Source organism: Cordyceps javanica, chromosome 6, assembly GCF_051103115.1.
Source record: "Cordyceps javanica chromosome 6, complete sequence".
Classification (NCBI taxonomy): Eukaryota; Fungi; Ascomycota; class Sordariomycetes; order Hypocreales; family Cordycipitaceae; genus Cordyceps; species Cordyceps javanica.
In genome coordinates, this window is record NC_139300.1 from 1,355,577 (window position 1) to 1,375,125 (window position 19,549).

General features: G+C 55.8%; 4 protein-coding genes across 4 annotated transcripts; 3 read left to right on the forward strand and 1 right to left on the reverse strand.

Moving 5' to 3' along the window:
• Positions 1–1,320: 1,320 nt before the first annotated feature.
• On the forward strand, positions 1,321–2,509 carry V2A60_008859 (eukaryotic integral membrane protein-domain-containing protein; the record flags this gene model as incomplete). Its single annotated transcript, XM_083260129.1, has 2 exons — positions 1,321–1,697; positions 1,786–2,509. 2 exons carry the CDS (start codon positions 1,321–1,323, stop codon positions 2,507–2,509), a joined length of 1,101 nt encoding a protein of 366 aa, XP_083116255.1.
• A 502-nt stretch (positions 2,510–3,011) lies between these two features.
• On the reverse strand, positions 3,012–3,993 carry V2A60_008860 (beta-class carbonic anhydrase; the record flags this gene model as incomplete). The annotated part of the gene is made up of 3 exons (XM_083260130.1): positions 3,012–3,236; positions 3,469–3,646; positions 3,908–3,993. 3 exons carry the CDS (start codon positions 3,991–3,993, stop codon positions 3,012–3,014), a joined length of 489 nt encoding a protein of 162 aa, XP_083116256.1.
• Positions 3,994–13,342: 9,349 nt separating this feature from the next.
• On the forward strand, positions 13,343–16,231 carry V2A60_008861 (tetratricopeptide repeat protein; the record flags this gene model as incomplete). Its single annotated transcript, XM_083260131.1, has 7 exons — positions 13,343–13,496; positions 13,559–13,762; positions 13,816–14,078; positions 14,126–14,218; positions 14,280–14,436; positions 14,491–14,735; positions 14,792–16,231. The coding sequence occupies 7 exons, from the start codon at positions 13,343–13,345 to the stop codon at positions 16,229–16,231; spliced, it is 2,556 nt and encodes an 851-aa protein (XP_083116257.1).
• Positions 16,232–17,386: 1,155 nt separating this feature from the next.
• V2A60_008862 (uncharacterized protein) lies at positions 17,387–19,155 on the forward strand (the record flags this gene model as incomplete). Its single annotated transcript, XM_083260132.1, has 2 exons — positions 17,387–17,623; positions 17,740–19,155. 2 exons carry the CDS (start codon positions 17,387–17,389, stop codon positions 19,153–19,155), a joined length of 1,653 nt encoding a protein of 550 aa, XP_083116258.1.
• Between the last annotated feature and the right edge of the window lie 394 nt (positions 19,156–19,549).

Below are 19,549 nucleotides of genomic sequence, written 5' to 3' on the forward strand. Positions count from 1 at the left end.
ATAGAGATATAGCACCACGCACCCATGATTGAGCGCGTATGGACTATTATTAGCAACATTACGATCAGCTTTTCATCGTGCACACGTACTGCGTACAATACAACTACTGCCGAGCCTCGGTCTGATATTAAACTTGCTCGCCCACTGACCTATTGTCTGACCTCCAACTGCATAGGTAGCCACTCACCCAATCCAGCTCCATCGTGAGCGAGACACGTCCAACTCCCACCCGAGATTGGCTTTGACTTGGCTCAGATACCTTGACATGGCACCCTAGCATACCGCCGCTTAGGTACATCTGAGACAGGCTCCTTTCACACTTGCGAATATGTATACGACATCCCCACCTTTGCCGGCCCTTGTTCATGTTACGAACGCTACATAAACTCGCCCCCTCCCCTTGGAAAAGAAAAAAAACCTGGCCAAAAACGTGCAAAGAAACTCAGAAAGAAAAATGCCGTGACATTTATTGTGGACTCGCAGCCCCGGATGCATTTCTTCTCCGGTCCCTCATCCCTACTTACTGAGCATCAGTAAGTAGGCATATAGCTCCGGTGTATAAGCAAGTAGCCATTGTCTCAAAACAGGAGGCCGCAAAACGGTGTCCCGGGCGCGCTACATAACCTCATCCTCTCCCCCATCGTCTTGGTCAATGGCTGTTTACTCGCCGCCAGCTGACCACCGTGACCTGACCGATACATGCCATTCTGCTCTTGGCCTATACTTATCATGAACCCACGCCATCCCGTTCTTGGCTTAAATCCATCATGACCACACGCATATCCAGTCGTAGCCCCTACCCTACACGTGCAGCAATTGCGAAGTCCTGCTGAGAGGGCTACTGAAAGAGAGAAAAAAGTAGGCAAGTTCTCTGTTCAATCTGAAGACATGTTTTATTCATTTTCGGAAAAGTAAAGAGAGGGTGAACGCACAATCGACTTTGCACTGGGCATAAACTCGCCCATCCCGTTGTTGGTCAGGTGTAAACCCAAGGCAGAACCAATACAGTGTTCCCAATCCGGCTTAGCGCCAACCCTCTGACAGCCAGCAACGTGCCACCGCCCAAACGACCACGTTGGTCCTGGTTCACCTACGGCCTCGTAACCAAGAGAAACAACGTCTCGGTCCAAACCGCCCACCACCGCTCTGGCGCATGGATCGGTAGCAGACAAAAAAAAAAAAAACAGCACCTACGTCTCTTTCCAACTCTGCACCATTCGCAAACGGCGCCATCCCACCCATCCCATCCGCTCATCCATCCGCCGGGGGGCCGCCGACCTAAACCCCGAACGATAATCCTCGCCCGCCGCCGCCGCCGCCATGCCGCCGCGCATCAACATCCCCCCCGTCACCCGCGTGCTCCTCGTCGGGCTTGTCGCCCAGTCGGCCCTCAGCGCCGCCATCCGCTACCGGCAATGGAGCGAGACGGCTGGCATCGTCATCCCCTACCTGACGCTCGTGCCGCAGCTGTCTCTCGTCTACCCCTGGACCTTCTTGACGACGACGCTGGTCGAGAGCAACATCTTCACCCTCGCCATCGCCTGCTTCACCCTCTACCAGGGCGGCCGCTACCTCGAGCGCGCCTGGTCCTCGGCCGATCTCGCCAAGTTTCTCGTCATTGTGTCCCTGGTTCCCAATGTCTTGACCTTTGCCACCATGGTGTTTTTCTTTACCCTGACGCGCAACGAGAGCTGGACGTACGTCTCCTCCACACCTCCCCGTCTCTCTCCCTCTCTCTCTATCCTTCGCTTCCCTATCAATTTTCGTACTAACACCATGCGATAGCCTCAGCACCATTGCCGGCACCATACCCCTCCAAATCGCCTTCCTCGTCGCCTTTAGCCAGCTCGTCCCCGCCCACACCGTTACCCTCTTCCGCGGCGTCGTGTCCCTGCGAGTCATGCGCACCCCGATACTGTACACCGGCCTCGTCGCCGTCCTCGGTCTCACCCCGCTGCTCTCCCCCGCTGCCGTCTGGCAGGCCATGTACGGCTTCCTCGCCAGCTGGACCTACCTGCGCTTCTACAAGACCGTCTTCCCCGACCTCGACGCCTCCCAGCCCGCGTCGCTGCGCGGCGACGCCTCGGAGACGTTTGCCTTTGCCGAGTTCTTCCCTGCCCCGGCCAAGCCCGTCGTCGCCGCCCTCGCCAACCAGGTCTTTGACGTGCTGGTTGCCGTGCGTCTCTGCACGCCCTTTTCCGCCGCTGACGTGTCGGCGGCCCGCGGGGATGCGCTGCCGCGCCGAAGCGCCGGTGGCGGTGCGGGCGGTGCTCCCGGTGGCGCCCGCGCCGAGGCCGAGCGACGCAGAGCCATTGCCCTCCGCGCCCTAGACCAGCGTCTGAACGCGGCCACCAGCGCCGCGGCCAAGCAGGCGCCGCAACCCGCCGCCCAGACGGCCGGCCCCCCCGTCGCGACGCAGCCCCAGACGACGCAGGCGGCCATGACGGCGGAGGGCCAGATGCTCGGCGAGACCAAGTTTGAGCCCGAAAGCGACAGCAGCAAGAACTAGAGCCACATCTTTTCTAGACTGCACCACAATTTTTTTTGGCGTCGAGCCAGCATATAATAACCATGGACCACGTGCACGTTGTCGTCAAACACGACAGCCCATTCTCACGAAATTGGCCTGCGATGAATACCCCTGAGCCACAGCCATTTTGATCATATTTTTAACAATATTTTGTATTAACTCATTCATCTCTTTACTGTGCTAGCGATAATCGGCTCTTGTACGTACTTGACATGGGAAGAAAGCCAAGGGAAGGGAAAACGTTTAAGGGGGAGGTAAGAAGGGATTTTTGTTTTACAACAATACGCATACATGTAAACATGCCGGGAATGATTGGCATTGTATATGCAAGTGAATGTCATTTATTATTACGCGTGCCCTCCTTGCGTCCTCGTTCCGCACCCATTTCTCTCCTACGTGGTTCACATGATGGAGAAACAACAAATGATGGGGGGTGAAGTTGAAAGGGAGGGAGCCTCTTATAGCTCGACCTTGGTTGGTTCTACCCGACCTTGGTGATGGAACCGGTCTTGACGTCGTAGATGTAGCCCGTGACGGGGACGTCGAGGACGAGACCGGACTTTTGCAGCAGCGCCACGTCGTCCTCGACACTCTGCCTGAGGTCCGCGAACGGCAGGAACGAGACGTGGTCGGCGTTTTCCCCGAGCTCGGTCCGGATCTTGCTGCGAAGCACGTCGTCTTTAAACGTCAACATGCCGCAATCCGTCTAAATTGCCGACCCCCACGAGCCTCGCGTCATTAGCAATCTTGAGCTCAATTTTTTTTTGTTTTTCGAACAAGGAGATAAAAAAGCTAGTGGTGGTGGTGGTGGTGGTGTTGTTTTTTGTTTTTGTTTGTTTGTTTTTTTCATACATCTTTGCAAAAGAAACCCTCCTCCCCGACGTCGAGCGAAGCGAGGAAAAAAAAAAAAAGAGAGAGAGAGAGACAGACAGGCTTACGTGGTGGATGAGGACAATCTCGCGCGTACCGAGAAGTTGCTGCGAGATGATGACGGAGCGGAGCGCTTCGGAAGCGCGGCCGCCGGCGTTGCGGATGACGTGCGCGTCGCCTTCGCTGAGGCCGAGGGCGCGGGCGGGATCGATGCGGGCGTCCATGCAGGTGACGACGAGGACTTTTCTATTCTTTTTTAGCCTCGCTTCGCTCGACGTGAGAGGCGAGAGGCCCGACGGGGGTAACGAGACATCTCTTTCTCTCTCTCTCTCTCTCTCTCTCTACTTCTTCAACATCGAATCGACAACAAAGTCGAAGAAACTTCTCTCAACTCACCACGCCAACAACAAGAACTACAGCAACAATCTTCCCGACGCCTTCTTCAGCATCGCCGTCGCCGTCATCGCCGCCGCAACCATCATCGTGGAAGAGGAGGGCAAAACATACCGGCCGGGGGGCAGGGGCAGGTCGCCTTTGGTGAACTGCGCGGCGTACTGCTGGTTCGCAGCTTCAAACTCGGCGGCGACGGACATTGTGTTTTCTTGTTTGGGGAAGAGGCGGGAGAGGGGTGAAGGGGGTACGGTGTTTTGTTTTTCTTGTTCCTTTTTATTTATTTTTTTCACTCTCTTGCTCTTGCTCTAGATTGTTGCGATGAAAGAGTAGATTGGAAGATGAGGGAGAAGGAGCAGCAGTAACCACAGCCGGATATATCAGCTGGGGTTTCTATGATATAGATGTAGGTTGATGTAGTGATTTTCTTTTATTCGGGGGGGGGGGTTTCTTTTTTTTTTTGGTTGTTTACCCCGCACCAACATCTACCGCAAAAAAAAAGAAAGAAGGAAAAGTCGTCATTTCCCGCTCATTGTCGCCATGCAGTAACGAGCGCGGGGTGTTGCGCGCCGTGCTGTTGATGAAATACCTAAATCAGTTGCATACGGTAGTAGTGTAAGCCTCGGGACGGTGGTTGTCCGGAATGGTGTCATAGCGGCGGGCGTCCAATAGGATGACGCCCCGCGGCACCTCCCCTCTTGTACTCTTTCATCGAAGCAAGTTCATCTCGTCACGTCTCTCTCTCCCTCCCTCCCTCTCTCTTTCGCAGCAGCAGCATCATGCAGGTATGTACAACTACAGATGGGAAGCCTTCTCTCCTTGCATCAACTTGGGGCCCTTTGAGGAATCATGGACCGGGACAAGACGCAGTCCTTACTCTCTCGTAGTTCATGATGGCAACGCAAGGCATATGGACGATGGGGGGGCTTGTAAACTTTGTAGGGAACAACAAGACTGTACATGGGCGACGAGTCGACTACATGACTGGAAAGAAGAGAGGTTTATTACTTTACACTCTGGGCCGTTTCCTGCGTAGGCCTCTTTTCATGTAATGTAGGTTTGTGTAGCTGCGTGTAGATGTATAATGTTTAGCACGTATAATGATTGCCGTGCTCGCTGTCACCCTCATCAGGCCTGTATGCCATTACCCAACTCTCGATTGGGAAATTACGGGGCCGTTATATTTTTATATGTATACAATTTTCTTTCTTTTTTCAAAAAAAAAGAAAAAGAAAAGAAAAGGCCCCCGTCGGGAGGGCGGGAAAGAGGGGGTCGTTGCAGGATGCACGTCTTATCGACAACTATACCAAAGAACATCCTCACGCGTACAAGGAGCAGGAAAAATTCCCTCGGGACAATTCCCTTGTGCGTGATGAAGAATTCTGCCACTTTTTTTTTTTTTTTTTTCATCTGGACCAGGCGGGAGGACTGCAAAAAAAAAAACCTTGCCCACACATTATTGATTTTTGTTCTGATTTTCTTTTTTCGCTCAATGTTTTTTTTACCGACATGTTTCTCTTTTCCAACGTACCGATAATACACGTGCAAACTTTACTACTCCTTACGCCACCGCTCACTGTTTTCAAAGGAAAGGAAAAAAGGGAATGAGGAATGAAAAGCAGGCTTTCCAAACGTTGCATTTCAGATATCGATCAAGAGTTTGATGTCGTCCCGTCCCCCTGTCCATCTACCTGAATTTTCATTTATTTATTTATTTGTTTATTTATGTAAACCCTCCCCCCCCCCCTTTTTTTTTGCCGGCAGGGCTTCAAGATAGTGTACGACGTGGCCATGAGTTTTTGGAGAGTTCCAACGCAAGCCCGCTGTTTTGAGCTCTGTGATACTCGCACAGCATTTCATCTGCTGTACAACATTGTGAGTGAATACAAAAAAGGGGCGAAAAGAAAAGACGAAGGAAAAATTGTCAGCACTAAAAGTTCCTTCCTTTGTTCTCCAGTGTTCGGAAAAGACATGTTGTGTCATGGTACGTCTTCGATTGCTTTGTCGCACGGCAGAGGCCAAGGGAACCGGCGCACAACGCCGACTACCGTGCCAAAGAGTTTCGCAACATGATGCATTTTAATGTGTCTGTGAGAGAGAACTTTCATCTGAAAGTTCTACTCTCTTATTGGAGGCCCGGCATCGAAAGAAATCAAAAATTATAGATGCAGTGGTGGGAAAGGCGGGGAGAACCCTCTTTCAGTATCAGTAGTACGCCACCATGAATCTCCCTTTTCGCTTTCTACAAATCTTAATCCGGAATAAGCTGCGGCTCCTCTATTTCCTAATTTGATCCAGATGTTTATTTTTTTTTACTCTCCAACAACCTTCTTTTTTTTTTTTTTTGCAACGAATTGATTACTGAGCCCACTGCCAAGCGATCAAACGGCAGCGCACGTCCAGCGGGCGCCCTCGATGGGCTTTTTGCTCAGGCGAGCGATGCTGCTCTCTGCGCGCGCGCCACGCGGAAGCTCGTCATTGGTGGAATGGCCCCCCCCCCCTGGCGCGCGAGAAGGAAACACGGATGAGGGCATATATACTATATAGATATTTTTAAGGTAAGCAGATGAGAAGGATGGGAGGGGAGGGAGGGGGGGAAACAAAACCCTACGTCAGAGATCAGATGCAGCATGAACCGGTCACGGGCAGGTTTGAGATGGGCTACCAAGGGCTTCTGGGCAGCCTGGTCTGACGAGATTGGTTTGGTCGGGTGTCATTTTCGGGATAACCCCCTCTCTCAAAGCACAGATCAGGGGTTCAAACTCTGGCGTTTTGGGGCCGACGCGCGCTGGCCCCCCTCCCCCCCCCGTCGTGTTTTTCCGCAATCCTTCTTCGGCCACCAACGACCTCGAACGTTCCCATAAAAGAGCCTCTCGGAGGCCCTGCCACCCTCTTCACCTAGCAAAGCCGAGAGCCCATCTGACGCTTTGCTAGCGTCGTCTGGAGTCGGCGGAGCGTGAAATCTGGCTAGCACATGATGAAACCCTGGAGGGGGAGTCCGGCGCCAAACCAAGCCTCTACTTAGTATATCCATTGTACTTGCCAAAGTATGAAACGAAACGCGGCGCCGAGCAAGGTGCAGCGCTGCCCGTTTTAGCTCGGCCACACTGCAGCTTCTCTGTCGTGGCACAGGACTTGGGGAAAGCACGGGGTTCGGTTGGTTCATGAACGGAATGGTGGGCATGGAGAAGAATTACTCTGGGGGGAACGCCTATCAGAAGAAATAAAAAAAGCCCGGCGGGTTTGTATCATGACAAGTCGCGGGAGAAATACGTACTTGACGCAGGGTAGTAGCGAACAAAAAAAGGGAACCTTGCATAAAAACCAGAGCCTAGGGTGGGGGGAGGAGAATCGAGAAGCATTGAAAAATCAACAATAGGACAGAAACGACGACAGAGGGCTAAAGACGGGGGGTAAATCCAAAGGACGAAAACCTTCAGGAACAGCTGACTACTAAAACCTTGTCACATCGCCGTGCCCGCGGAGATAATGACCAAGGGCACGCAGGGGTTGTGCTAACCCAAGGAAAAAGGCCGGCCTCATCAGCGAGTTTCGAACAGGTCCACTAATGAGGCCGGCGTAGCGCGTCAAATATATCGATAGTTTATGCTGGGGTAATAGGCTCAAGCCATCCGCAACGGATGAGGGGAGGGAAAAACACAAGTAGATGGCGACGGTGCCCATCATGAGAGAGAGGTCAGGCTGCGAGTTTCGGTTTGCCGCCATCGTCAAATGCGGTGTGCTCGCGGGGCGCAGGATAGCGTCGTCGGGGTGCATGACATGATGCGCAGTGCTGACCGGCTAGGGGGCCTCAATTTGATTCCGTCATGTCCGTGTGCGTGGTGGCAAGCAGGCAGGCAGGCAGCAAGCAGGCTGGCAGGCAAGGGAGTGGTTGTGGTCACTGGTGGGTGGCGGTCTTTGGTGTGGTGCGCCCAAGTAAGTACGGAGTAATACCAAATACGGCATGTCTGTCCAAGTCCTGATCCCACACATCCTTGCCGCTGAGGCTCCTAGAATCCATTCTTGGCAAGTCAGCGGCCATCCACAGCGTCGCATCTCCGATCAAGGCCAAGCAAGACACAGCATCGCGCCGGCGTGCTCTCAGTGGTGACGGTCACGACTGACGGAGAGGTTTGCGGGTGTCTGGCATCTCACATGCTTCAGTGTGATGCAAGGCCGATGATGCTAGCTAGTTCCCGCTAGTACAAAGCCATAAAGTCTACTGACTCCTTAGGGAAGTCAGGCAACAGGATGCAACAGCCTGAATCGGTGTCTTGTCGTGCTAATAGTAATATCCTGGCACATTCGCCGCCAATCGTCACAGCTTATTAGCTGTTTGGCGCTAGAAACATGAGCATCCGGGTGGGTCCCCAACAAAGCTTAGGTGGTGGCTCATAGTAAGAAAGCGCCCGGCTACAGATACATCAGCCACCATCAGACGTACTTGATGGATCCGAAGACGCCGATGATCCTGTCTGGATTCTCGAGTGCGTGACTCTCGCTTTGGTCTTGAACCGCCGTCCGACCGAAGACCGCCGGAACGTGGATCTTGTGGCCTAGTGCTGCCGGCTCTGCTCCCCGTAACGACCAGTCACAAGCCACATGACAACCTGCCAGCGCAAGCGTCCAAAGAAGCACCTGCTGCGTGTCTGGAGGTTGGACATGGTGGCGTGTTCAAAATAGATTGATTAGTATCCAGCATCGTCCCAATCCAGCAGCCGTTCATCTCCCGCCGCATCCACGATAACATTGGGCGGTGCAAGGTCGTGGTGCGCCAGCACACAATCTTGTGTCCGCAGTGTTATGCGGAGGATTGAGGTTGGTGATGGGAAAGTCTCTTTTTGCATTCGTCACAGATGGATATAAAGACTGCCCAAAAAGCCAAAAAGCCAAAAAAGCCAAAAAGCCAAAAAGAAAAAAAAAAAGCCCATGGCATATCTGTAGTGGCTCACGCAGGCAATCCAAAACGGTCGTCTAGCCAAAATGGCCCGCAGGCGCCAACAACAAGCGACCCGGCCGTGTCTGAGGTGAGGGATCGTAGCGAAAAAGACCACGGGGCTGCCAGGCGAGATGAATGCTCTTCTACTTTCCTATCATATATTCGGTTAATAACGAGCTAGTCGGTATGAAGAGGCAAGCGACCTAATAAGCAGAGGCGTGCCAATGCCGAGCCCCCGTGCCAGCAGGATAGCTTGTCAGCAACGTATGTTCCTCATGGTAGACTTCGGCGGCGAGACAGCTTGACAGCAGGCTGATGCCATCATGGTCGACCCGACGCGGGCCCTGCGAGATGATGTTGTTGAGCTCAGCATGCGATCCGTGCAGTAATTGATCGTTGAGAGGATCATGCAGCATGATGGGCGGATGCAGGCTGTTGGCGTTGAAGTGAGGTGGGCCAATCTCACCACGGCAGACGGGGTCATGGATCCGTACTTGACGTGCCTGTGCCCAGCGAGGTCACAGGCCGCATCTGTCGGACCATTCGCTAAGTTAGACAAAGCTTTTTTTGGTGCGGTGCGGTGCGGTGCGGTGTGGGCAGCAAGCAAGCTAAGCAAGCAAGCAACAAGCAAGGAAATAGGGGTGGTGGAGATGGCTGGCCTAGTTTCTGGCGGCCATCATGACTCCACTCCCGTGCCTCGCCCGCTTTGCCCTTGATGCCTTGTAAATCCGCTTGCCTCGTGGAGGGGAAGAAACATGACTACGATATGTGCCGAATCGCTGTGGTGGGAGTCGCACGGCCTTGGCCCGAGGATGAGGAGGGGGGAAAGGCTAACGAGACGTGCGCATATCTGCCTTGACAGCTAGATAGTGGTCGGCACGGCCAGTATCCAGTACATACCTGCCAAAAAAAAAAGTTAAATATATAAAAAAATACACACAACCAGCACGGACGGACCTCTCTCTGCCCTCTTCTGCCCGATCCCCCGTTTTGCCAGTGTCGACGAGACGAGTTCAAACGACGATGAAACGGAAACTCGCCTAGGCGAGTTGTATAGGTCTTTCTGCTTTCTTTTTCGCCTCGTTCATCGCCTCGTTTCAGCTGTGGTCGCCCGGTCGCCGAATCCCCAGGTCCCAACCACAGTCGGAAATAGCTGGCGTACTGGCGATTGATGGGGAACGAAGGTGGTGGTGGTGGTGGCTCAACAACTGTGGCGTTGATGTGGCTAGTGTTTGGAATATGGCCCGACCTTTTCTCACAGTTAAAGCCTCGCCGCCCCACCCCTAACTCTCTCTCTGTCTCCGTTCCGAGGGAAAGGCCAAAAAATAACCTGCGGAATAATCGTAAGAAAAAGGATGAAAAATAAAAATAAAAATAAAAAATAGAAAAGAGAAAAAGGAGGCCCACTCACACTGAACAAGGTGGCAAGGTGGTGGTGGGTGGTGGCATTGGTGGGTTGGCACGCCGGAAGCGATGTTCTCGAACCGAACAAGGAGAGCGGGTCCCGTCTGGTCGCTCGCTCCCCTTGAAGCCGATGAGGGCGATGCAGGCTGGCAGCTAGCACTGGCAGCTTGCACTGACTGGCAGGCAGGCACGCAGGCTACGCTGGCAGACTGCCTGGGGCAGGTTGGCAGGCGGCAGGGCTCCGGGTATTTGCTGTCCTTGCCAACAGTCACGTGTCATACTTTAAATGAAGTCCATCAGCCACACTCGCTATCTACTGATACTGAGTACGTATTCCGCCCAGCCACAAACAATGTCCCTGAAAAAAAAAGTAAGAAACTAAAAAGGTGAAAGCCACACCATCAGACTTTGCTCATCCAGCATCTCCTACCGTTGACAAACTTTTTTTTTTCTTTCCGCGTGTCCGTGCGTTTCCATCTACTTAGTACGTGGCAAGAGTTGGTGGTGGCGCTTTTGGTGAGGTTGTCAGGCAGTCAGGGTACAGGGTACGCGCATACCCGAGCAATTTGATCGCGACGAATGGGGAACGGCAACGTGATATTTCGCCGCTGATCATATTAGTTACCGAGTGGGAGACTTGTTGTCTCGGTTTAATCTCCATAGGGGACGTTATAATTTCATTTCTTGCCGCACCGCGCGATAGGTTTCTATACGCACACCAACAAACAGGAACAATTGTGCCTGAATAACCCCGTCTTTTTTGGGGGGCCAATGTTAGTCTTTGCGCCACGTAGAGACAAGGACGTATATTGTATCAGTAGGCAGAGAAAACAGGGCAAAGACACGTATAGCAGCACAGTACAGTAGCTAGTTGAATAGGCATATGGGTAGATGTCATGGAAAGACACATCACACGAGTACTACTGCCCTACCGAATGACGAGGTTGTGTGCGCGGGCCGACTCGCCCTCAACCTGCACGGTCATGAGGTCCAGATGGTTTGTAGCTCGATCCATCCAGCATCGTGTGGCGGTCCCGTCTTCTCTTCCTTTCTTTGCCTCATCGACATTGGCATGGCATGATGGCTGACTGGCGTCATTTTACCGTCGCCGCAGAACCCAGCAATGAGGGCATGCAGCCTTCTCCTCCCTGCCGCGCGGCGCAGGCCCGAGTAGCACAGCAGCAAGCCTGGCTTTATTGCCTATCCCCGTGGCTTGGAGGGTTGGTCGTCGTCGTCGCACAGCGGGACAGAAAAAAGAAGGGCACAGACTGAAGGCCACACAGGGCTTGCATCGCACATGCAACGGTCCACGCGCTTGCTGCACCAGCTGCCGTGCCATGTGCTACGCGCGCGATGACCCTGTGGTGGGTTACGCGGGTGCGGCCGTGGCGTGCAGGAGATGAGGGCAAGTTTTTTGTGAGGAGTGACAACAGAAAAGATCGGACGAGGGACTTCAAGTCGTGCCAGATGAGACTCGATCAAAGATCGACTGCAAGTACCGGTAGATACGTGATGAGCGTCATGATGCGGAAGCGAAGGGTTAATTGGCGAGTTTGAAGTGGATATTTGGTAATCTGTACAGATTACGGAGTACGGATACTCTGGGGGCTATTTTGGAGGTGGACCCAGGGTTTGTTTTGTGGATTTGGGTTTTATTTTGCAATCCTATTGTTGCCAAGTATATTCAATTTTTTTTCTATACGCATCATTTTCCAACGTGGAAGGCCAGGGCAGAGAGACCCGCCGTATATAATGACGGAGTGGGCGGGTTGTGCGGCTGGGATTGACGGGAGCCACACTGACTTTTGACTTTTTTGACTGGCACTGACTGGCTGGTGCCAGTAACCGGCTGCTGGTTGTGACTTGGGTTGACGACGTTGACTGGCTGGTTACAGGCAAGGCAGGCACCTCGGTGGATGCAGCAAATAGGCCGATTTGGGGCGTACCTACCTGTATCCGTACCAGTAAGTAGATGGAAGGGAAGTAGGCGTGCAGTGGGTTCTCCGGCTAGGTTTGCGTGGGTGCGCCGCCGCCGCCGCCGTCGCCGCCGCCAACCAGCAGCAGCAGCAAAAAAGCAGTGCCTCTTCCGCACATGGCACGCAGCACGCACCAAGTATCGGTACTGGTAGTAAGCCCCCCAGCCCAGCAACAGCAGCCACCGGCCAGCCAGCACCAGCAGCCATCACCGGCCCCCCCCTCCCTTCCCACCACACCCGCACAAGCCATTGCTGGCAGCAGCAGCCCAGAGCCCCAGCCCCAGCCCCGGCCCACTCCGGCAACACACCCTCCACATCCAGCCCACCCATGGGCCTGTGGGGCCATCAGCGCCCCATCAGTGCCATCACACACACACACGCACACACGCTGTACCACACACTTGCACAACCTGCTGGCAATCGTTGCACGCCTCCCCTTGACAAGCTGCACCCCCTTGGCCCTTCTGCCCTCTCTACCTTTCTCCGCCGCCATATTCATACGGCCTCGCCAGGTACACATCAAAAGCCAACAACCTCCATCCACCGGCCGCTCGCTCCTTGTGGAGCCGCCCGTCCCCCCCTTCCACCGCACCCCCGGCCGTCCATTTATCCTGCCCGTTCCCTCCCATTCTCATGGGTTAGGGGAGTTTGGCTCGGCCAGCGGTGCAGGTCCTTTCCTCCACCAGACAGCCTCTCCCCAATGACCAGTTTTCTTCTCTCCTCCTCCTCCTCCCCCCCCAATTCCTTCAAATCTGCCTCCCAACGGCTGCCAGGCCTCTGCAATCAAACCCATCCTGGTTTCCCTCGCCATCCGGGCATCATCGCATCGTCGTCGACTCCCGCCACTCACCTCGCGCGATCCTACACGTAGTGCATCGTCGGCTCTCTTTATTATTTTTTTTGTCCTCCTGTACCCGCGCCAGGCCCCGTTTTGCAAGGCTTCCCGCCTCAAACTTCAAGCCCCCCTGCTGCGCGCTTGTACGCCAACCATCCAACTCGACCTTGGCTAAGCCTTCTGGCGCTGCGAAACATCGTCTGGGCTTCTTGTATTGTTTTATTCTCCCTGCTTGCTGGGCACTACCTGAATATCGGCATTGGCCAATTCCGTCCGCGTCTTCGACCCCGTCTCGTTGCCGCCACCGCCGCCGCCGCCGCCGCGCACTTCTCACTTCGCAACGCCTCGACCTGGTACACGACCGCGTGCGGGCTCTCCGTCGGCCATCGTCATCAGCAATGGCTGCCAACCATCATCCATCGCCTACCATGATGCAGATGCAGCACCAGCAGGCGCAGGCGCCTGGCGCTCCGCCTCACGCCGGCCCTTCCAGCCAGTACAGCGCCTCTGCCCAGATCCAGCAGCTCAACGAGCAGGTCTGGTTGCAGATTGGTAAGCTTGGCCGGTTTCTTCCTTTATTTACCCCGTCGCATCATCATTAACCTCCTCTCCAGGCAGCTTCTCCGAGATCTTGCGCACTCCGGACGAGGCTCTCCAGGCCTACGAGCGCGCCCTCATCGCCAACCCCCAGTCCATCACCGCCCTCAACGCCATCGGCATGCTCCTCAAGGGTCGCGAGGCTTTTGACAAGGCACTCGAGTTCTTCCGCACCATTGTCGACATGGACAGGAACAATGGCGAAGCTTGGGGCAACCTCGGTAAGTGCAATACGCGCCTAGCAACGTCTGCTCCCTGCTAATCCGTTATCTAGGCCACTGCTTCCTCATGACCGAGAACCTGCAAAAGGCCTACGACGCGTACCAGCAAGCTCTGGTCAACCTGCGCGACCCCAAAGACCCCATGCTCTGGTATGGTATCGGTATCCTCTATGACCGCTATGGCAGTTATGACTACGCCGAGGAGGCCTTCTCCCAGGTCATGCAGATCCAGCCCGACTTTGAAAAGGCAAATGAGATCTACTTTCGCCTCGGAATAATCTACAAGCAGCAGCAGAAATACCCCCAAAGTCTAGAGGCAAGCTCATCACATGCTCTGCGCGGATCGCATCTAACATTCTGCAGTGCTTCAAGTACATTGTCAGCTCGCCCCCCGGCCCGTTGACCCAGGAAGACATTTGGTTCCAGATCGGCCACGTCCACGAGCAACAAAAAGACGTACGTTCGGATCAAAGCATCTCTGCAGGCCTGTCCCAAACTGACAACTTTTTTTCTGTAGTTTGATAACGCCAAGGCTGCTTATCAGCGTGTCCTGGATCACTCGCCTACCCATGCCAAGGTCCTACAGCAGCTCGGCTGGCTCCACCACCAGCAGAGTAACTCCTACGAGTATCAAGATCGCGCCATCCAATACCTGGAGAAATCTGTGAATGCCGGTAGGTCATTTACACAGCCATCTTCGGACGGCCCAACCCTAACAACGGCGACAGATAACACCGACGCACAGAGCTGGTACCTACTTGGCAGATGCTACATGTCGCAGCAAAAATACCCAAAGGCATATGAAGCCTATCAACAAGCCGTCTACCGCGATGGGAAGAACCCCACTTTCTGGTGCTCCATTGGTGTCTTGTATTACCAAATCAACCAATACAGAGACGCACTGGATGCCTATTCCCGCGCTATCCGCCTCAATCCCTACATCTCCGAAGTTTGGTACGATCTCGGCACTCTGGTAGGTTCTCCTCTTTGCCCCCTTCCAAGCAGCCATGTCTTACTAACCTACTCTAGTATGAGTCGTGTAACAACCAAATCTCGGATGCTCTTGATGCCTACCAACGGGCCGCCGAGCTCGATCCCGGCAACCCGCACATCAAGAACCGTCTTCAGCTGCTTCGCTCGGGCAACGGTGGTGCTCCCCCTGCCGCTCCTCAGCCTGCCGACGTCCACCCGCAAGCTTATCAGGCTACCGGTCCTCAAGGCCCTACCGGTCCGCAGTGGGCAGGTTCTACCGCTCAGCCTCCCTCTGGCGGTCCTCCTCCCGCTCCTCAAGGCGCTGGCGAGAACTGGGCTCGCAATCTATCCAATGTGAACCCACCTCCTCAGCCAGCCAACCCATATGAGAGCCGTGGTGAGCCTTTCCGCGGCGGCCCCGCGCCTTCACTACAGCGCCCTCCCAGCCCTCAGCATGAACTTCGCCAGCCGCAACCTGACCACCGTCAAGCGCCGCCGGCTCAACAGCAAAACCCATACTCTGATCGGCCTGTCCCGTCTCGCCGCGCCTCGCCTCCTCCTATCCACTCATATCCTCCTCCCTCCCAGGGCCGTGTTGCCAACCCCAACTTTGGTGGCTCCACACCCTCTGCATCGGCGCCGCCCTCAGGCGCTGTCAACGGCCCTGCAGTACCGCCTCCCAATGGTGCCGGCCCCTTCCGGCCTACCAACAGCCCTCGACCCGACGGCCGAGAGAACCATGTTCCCTCGCCTAAGCCTGGCTACCCTGGCCAGGCGCCACCTCCGCCACCTCAATACCAAGGCCCAGGCGAGCCACTACCACCTGCTGGTGAGAACGGGCAGACGGGCCCCGGTGCCCCGTCGGCGGCAGCTCCCGAGGTGGCAGCTCAGCGTCAAGAAGAGCGCCCTCCCTCGGTTGGGCCCAAGCGCATGCGCGAGTGGGAGGACGAAGGCGTGGTCAAGAAGCAGGCCAACGACGAGAACCGTGCGCGTCTGGAGGATTCCAAGCATCGCCGGCCATCCATGTCTCCCAAGGAAGGCTTTCGCCGTCCCTCACCTCGGGGCGAGGAGCGTCGAGTTGAAGAGCCGCGTCGAGCGGATGAGTCCGGGCCCAAGAACGACTATCACCCCTCTGAGGCTGCTCACCACCACCCACAGCACAACGTAACGGGCACGCAATTGCCTCCCATGCAAGCATCTGCACCGGCCGATGCTGCGCCTGAAAAGGCGCAAACCACAGTCATCCCGAAGGAAGAGACCACGGAGACGAACAGTGCTCCGCGGGCTCCAGCAACGTCTGAGCCTGAGCGCGCCGCTAGGAAGATGGATGTCGACGAAGACTATGACGATGCCCCTGAGGATGACAAGAAGGCAGTAGCAACGAATGGCTCGAAAGCTGGTTCTACGACGGAGGAGGGTAAGCCCAGCTCACCGAGCAGCGCGGGTGCCAACGGGACGACGGCAGCTCCCGCAGCTGCCGTGACCAAGTCAGAGTAAGATGTAAAAAAAAAGGTCAAGTGGCAGGGGGATGGAGTACGCGTCTTGAAATTACGTAGCACATTTTTCTGCTTGAATTCCCATGTATACCACACTGGCTATTCTGCTTTTCCTTTGTTTACTTTTACCCTATTTGTTTCTTGTTTTCTTGTTTCTTTACGGGTTGGCTTAGGAGAAATTTCGTCAAGAGGGCGTCGTGCTGGGAGGAATTTGGAAAGTTGAATGGACGACTGGTCCCAGTATAGTGTGTAGCAAGTACGGAAATGGAAAAAAGGAGAGGGTTTTCACCAGTTCTGATGCGTATGATGAGTGTATTGCGTGTCCCAGCCGAGTTATTTTGACCGCTTATGCGGCATGGGTGAACTCGGCTTGTCCAAAACGGCACCCTCAAGAGTAACTAGTTTCAAGTTAGCCAAGACCGGTGGGCGGGTGAGCAAGGCTGTGGTGGCGTCGATAAAAGCGAGCGTGTCCGTCCGATGAAGCTGTGGCCCGCGAACGGCATGAACAACTGCCGTGCGCCGAGGAGTGGGCAGGGCAAAGTCGGTGCCGAGAGATGCCGGCCGGGGTACTTTTTTTTTTTTTTTTTTTTTCCGTCTCGCTTGCATCACTTTGTATGTGATGGATTTCTTATTGTTGAATCGTGAGTCGTAATCCGGACATTCGGACAGTGTTTGGGGGGGGGGAGGAACTGGGTCGGGCAGGCTGGCAGGCGGGCGGGTTCGGTCTGGTGGCGGGGCGATGATCGCATTTCGCAACCCATTTTTTTTATGACTGCACTACGACCAAGACTATAGAGAGTTGCCAGCCAGCACGTAAGATGTGGGAATATGGGAGGGGAAAAATGTCACCGAGAACAGAGGGGACGGGAGGGGCCAACCCGGTCGCATCTCGGGGTATGTGCAAGGCCGACATTGGTGATGGGAGGGGAAGGGAGTGGCTAGGCGTTGAGCATTAGCATGGAACAAGTCCGCTAGTTATATCATCCTCTTGCCCTCTCGGCAATGGACCTTTTACACTGTCATGTTAAACAACTTCTTTTTTCTTTGCCTTTTTTCTTTGGCTGTTACGTGAGCTGATCGCCCCACCCCTTTCCTTTCCCTCTGGCAGCAGCATTCATCACCCGCCAGACCCGACGTATATATATACAGCTAGAAAATGGAGCGCTTCACGCAGGAACGCTTCGAGGAGCGATCCCGCCAGTACGGCGAGCTGCTCGTCCTCGACGACGTGCTCTCCCTGCACGTGGGCAAGGAGCCCTCGCCTGTCCTCTTTGCTTACCCCCGCGCGGACCGCGAGGCCGGCGGCGACTACTTTGAGACGTTTACGGCGGCGCAGCTCGACGGTTACGTCGACGCGGTGGTGCGGCACCTTGTCCAGTCCGGCCACAAACCCGTACGTTTCTTTTCTTTATAATGACAGTATCTGGAGGGAGAAGGATTGAAGAAGAAAGAGATTCCAAAAAAAAAAAAGAAATGAGAGGTGTGATACTGACCCGTCGTGGGAAACAGCAACTTGGCCGCGTGGTCGGCATCCTTGGAAACCCCAACCTCGACTGGGTCGTCCACCTCTTTGCCCTCTCCCGCCTCGGGTACTGCGTCGCCTTGATGTCGCTCCGTCACAGGGTCGCCGCCCTCGCGAGCCTTCTGGCTTCCGCAAACGGCGACGCCGTCGTGCACGACGCCACGCCCGGCACGGCGAAGCTCGCTCAGGACGTCGTCGACCTGGCCCCGGCGGCCACCACGACCATCCCGTTCGTCCCGCGCTCCGTCTACGAAAAGGCGTCTGCAGCCGGCACCGTCCCCCGAGCGCCGCGGTACTTTTCCCGCGCGGAGCAGACCGAGACGCTCGCGCTCCTCTTCTCCACGTCCGGCTCGACGGGCATGCCCAAGCCGATCCCGTACCGCCACGCGCACGTCGCGCTGTCCACTTTTACGACGTCGGAGCCGCGCAGCACGCTCCTCTCGTGGCCGCTGCACCACGGCTGGGGGCTCTGCATCATGCTCGGCACCCTGTACTACGGCCGGACGTGCCACGTCATGGACACGGGGTCGGCGCTGACGGGGCCGGCCTTTGTCGAGGCCCTCGAGGCCGCGCGCCCCGAGTTTTTGCCGTCGGTGCCGCACAACGTCGCGCTCATCGCCCGCGACCCCCGCGGGCTGGCGTGCCTGCGCGCGGCCGAGTACGTGACGACGGGCGGCGCGCGCCTCCCGGACGAGCTCGGCGCGTACCTCGCCGGCCGCGGCGTCAACATCAGCTCGTCCATGGGCAGCTCCGAAGCGACGCGCAACTTTGCCACGTCCATGCACCGGCCCCGCGGCGACCCGGACTGGGACTACCTCGAGTTCCCGCCGGTGCTGCGCCCGCACGTCCTCCTGGACCCCGTCCCCGGCAGCCCGCCGCTGCATGAGCTCGTCCTGCTCCCCGAGTTTCCCGGGCTCGCCGGCGGCGGGTACGCCAACTCGGACGACCCGCGGCCGGGGTCCCTCCGCACCGGGGACATTATGCGCCCGCACGCGCGCAAGCCCGACGCGTGGAAGTTTGTCTGCCGCCAGGGCGACTTCCTGTCGCTCAGCACGGGGACCAATGTGATTCCCGTGCCCTTTGAGGACCGCCTGCAGGCGAGCCCGCTCGTGGAGGCGGCCGTCGTGGTGGGCGTCGCGCGGGCGACGACGGGCCTCTTGCTGCAGCCGGCGGCGGCGGCGACGGAAGGGGGGGAGCAGATGGACGAGGCGGCTCTGGTAGACGCAATCTGGCCGCTGGTGGAGGAGGCCAACGCGGTCGTGCCCGAGTACGCGGAGCTGACGAGGGACAAGGTGTGCCTGCTGCCGAGGACGGCGAAGCTGCCGAGGACGGACAAGGGCAACGTGATTCGGCAGAGAGCGTACGAGGAGTTTGCGAGCGAGATCGAGGCGCTGTATGCTTAGAGGGAGACGCGTTGCAGAATTCGCGGGCGTCACAATACAGAATGAGCAAGCCTGTATATAGTTCTATAGTCGCGGCGCGAGTGGACACAAAAAATCAACATGAAACGTGAACAGAGCATTTGATGCGCGAAGCCAGTTTATTTTGCTGAGATTTCCTTTCCTTTCCTCGTTATTCTTTAAGCTAGACGTGTCTATTTCTTCCAAACGTGCGAATGGAGTTTCGGATCGTGACGTTCTAAATATTGGCACCGCTTTTCGTAAGTATCTCATCAATTGCAGGAAACCGCTCGCCTTGACGGGACGTTGAAGTGGCACAGCAAGGACACACTTATTGTACTTGTATTTGGATTACAACCCGTGGCTAGGAAGAGCGAGGAGAAGTCGCAGCCTCGCC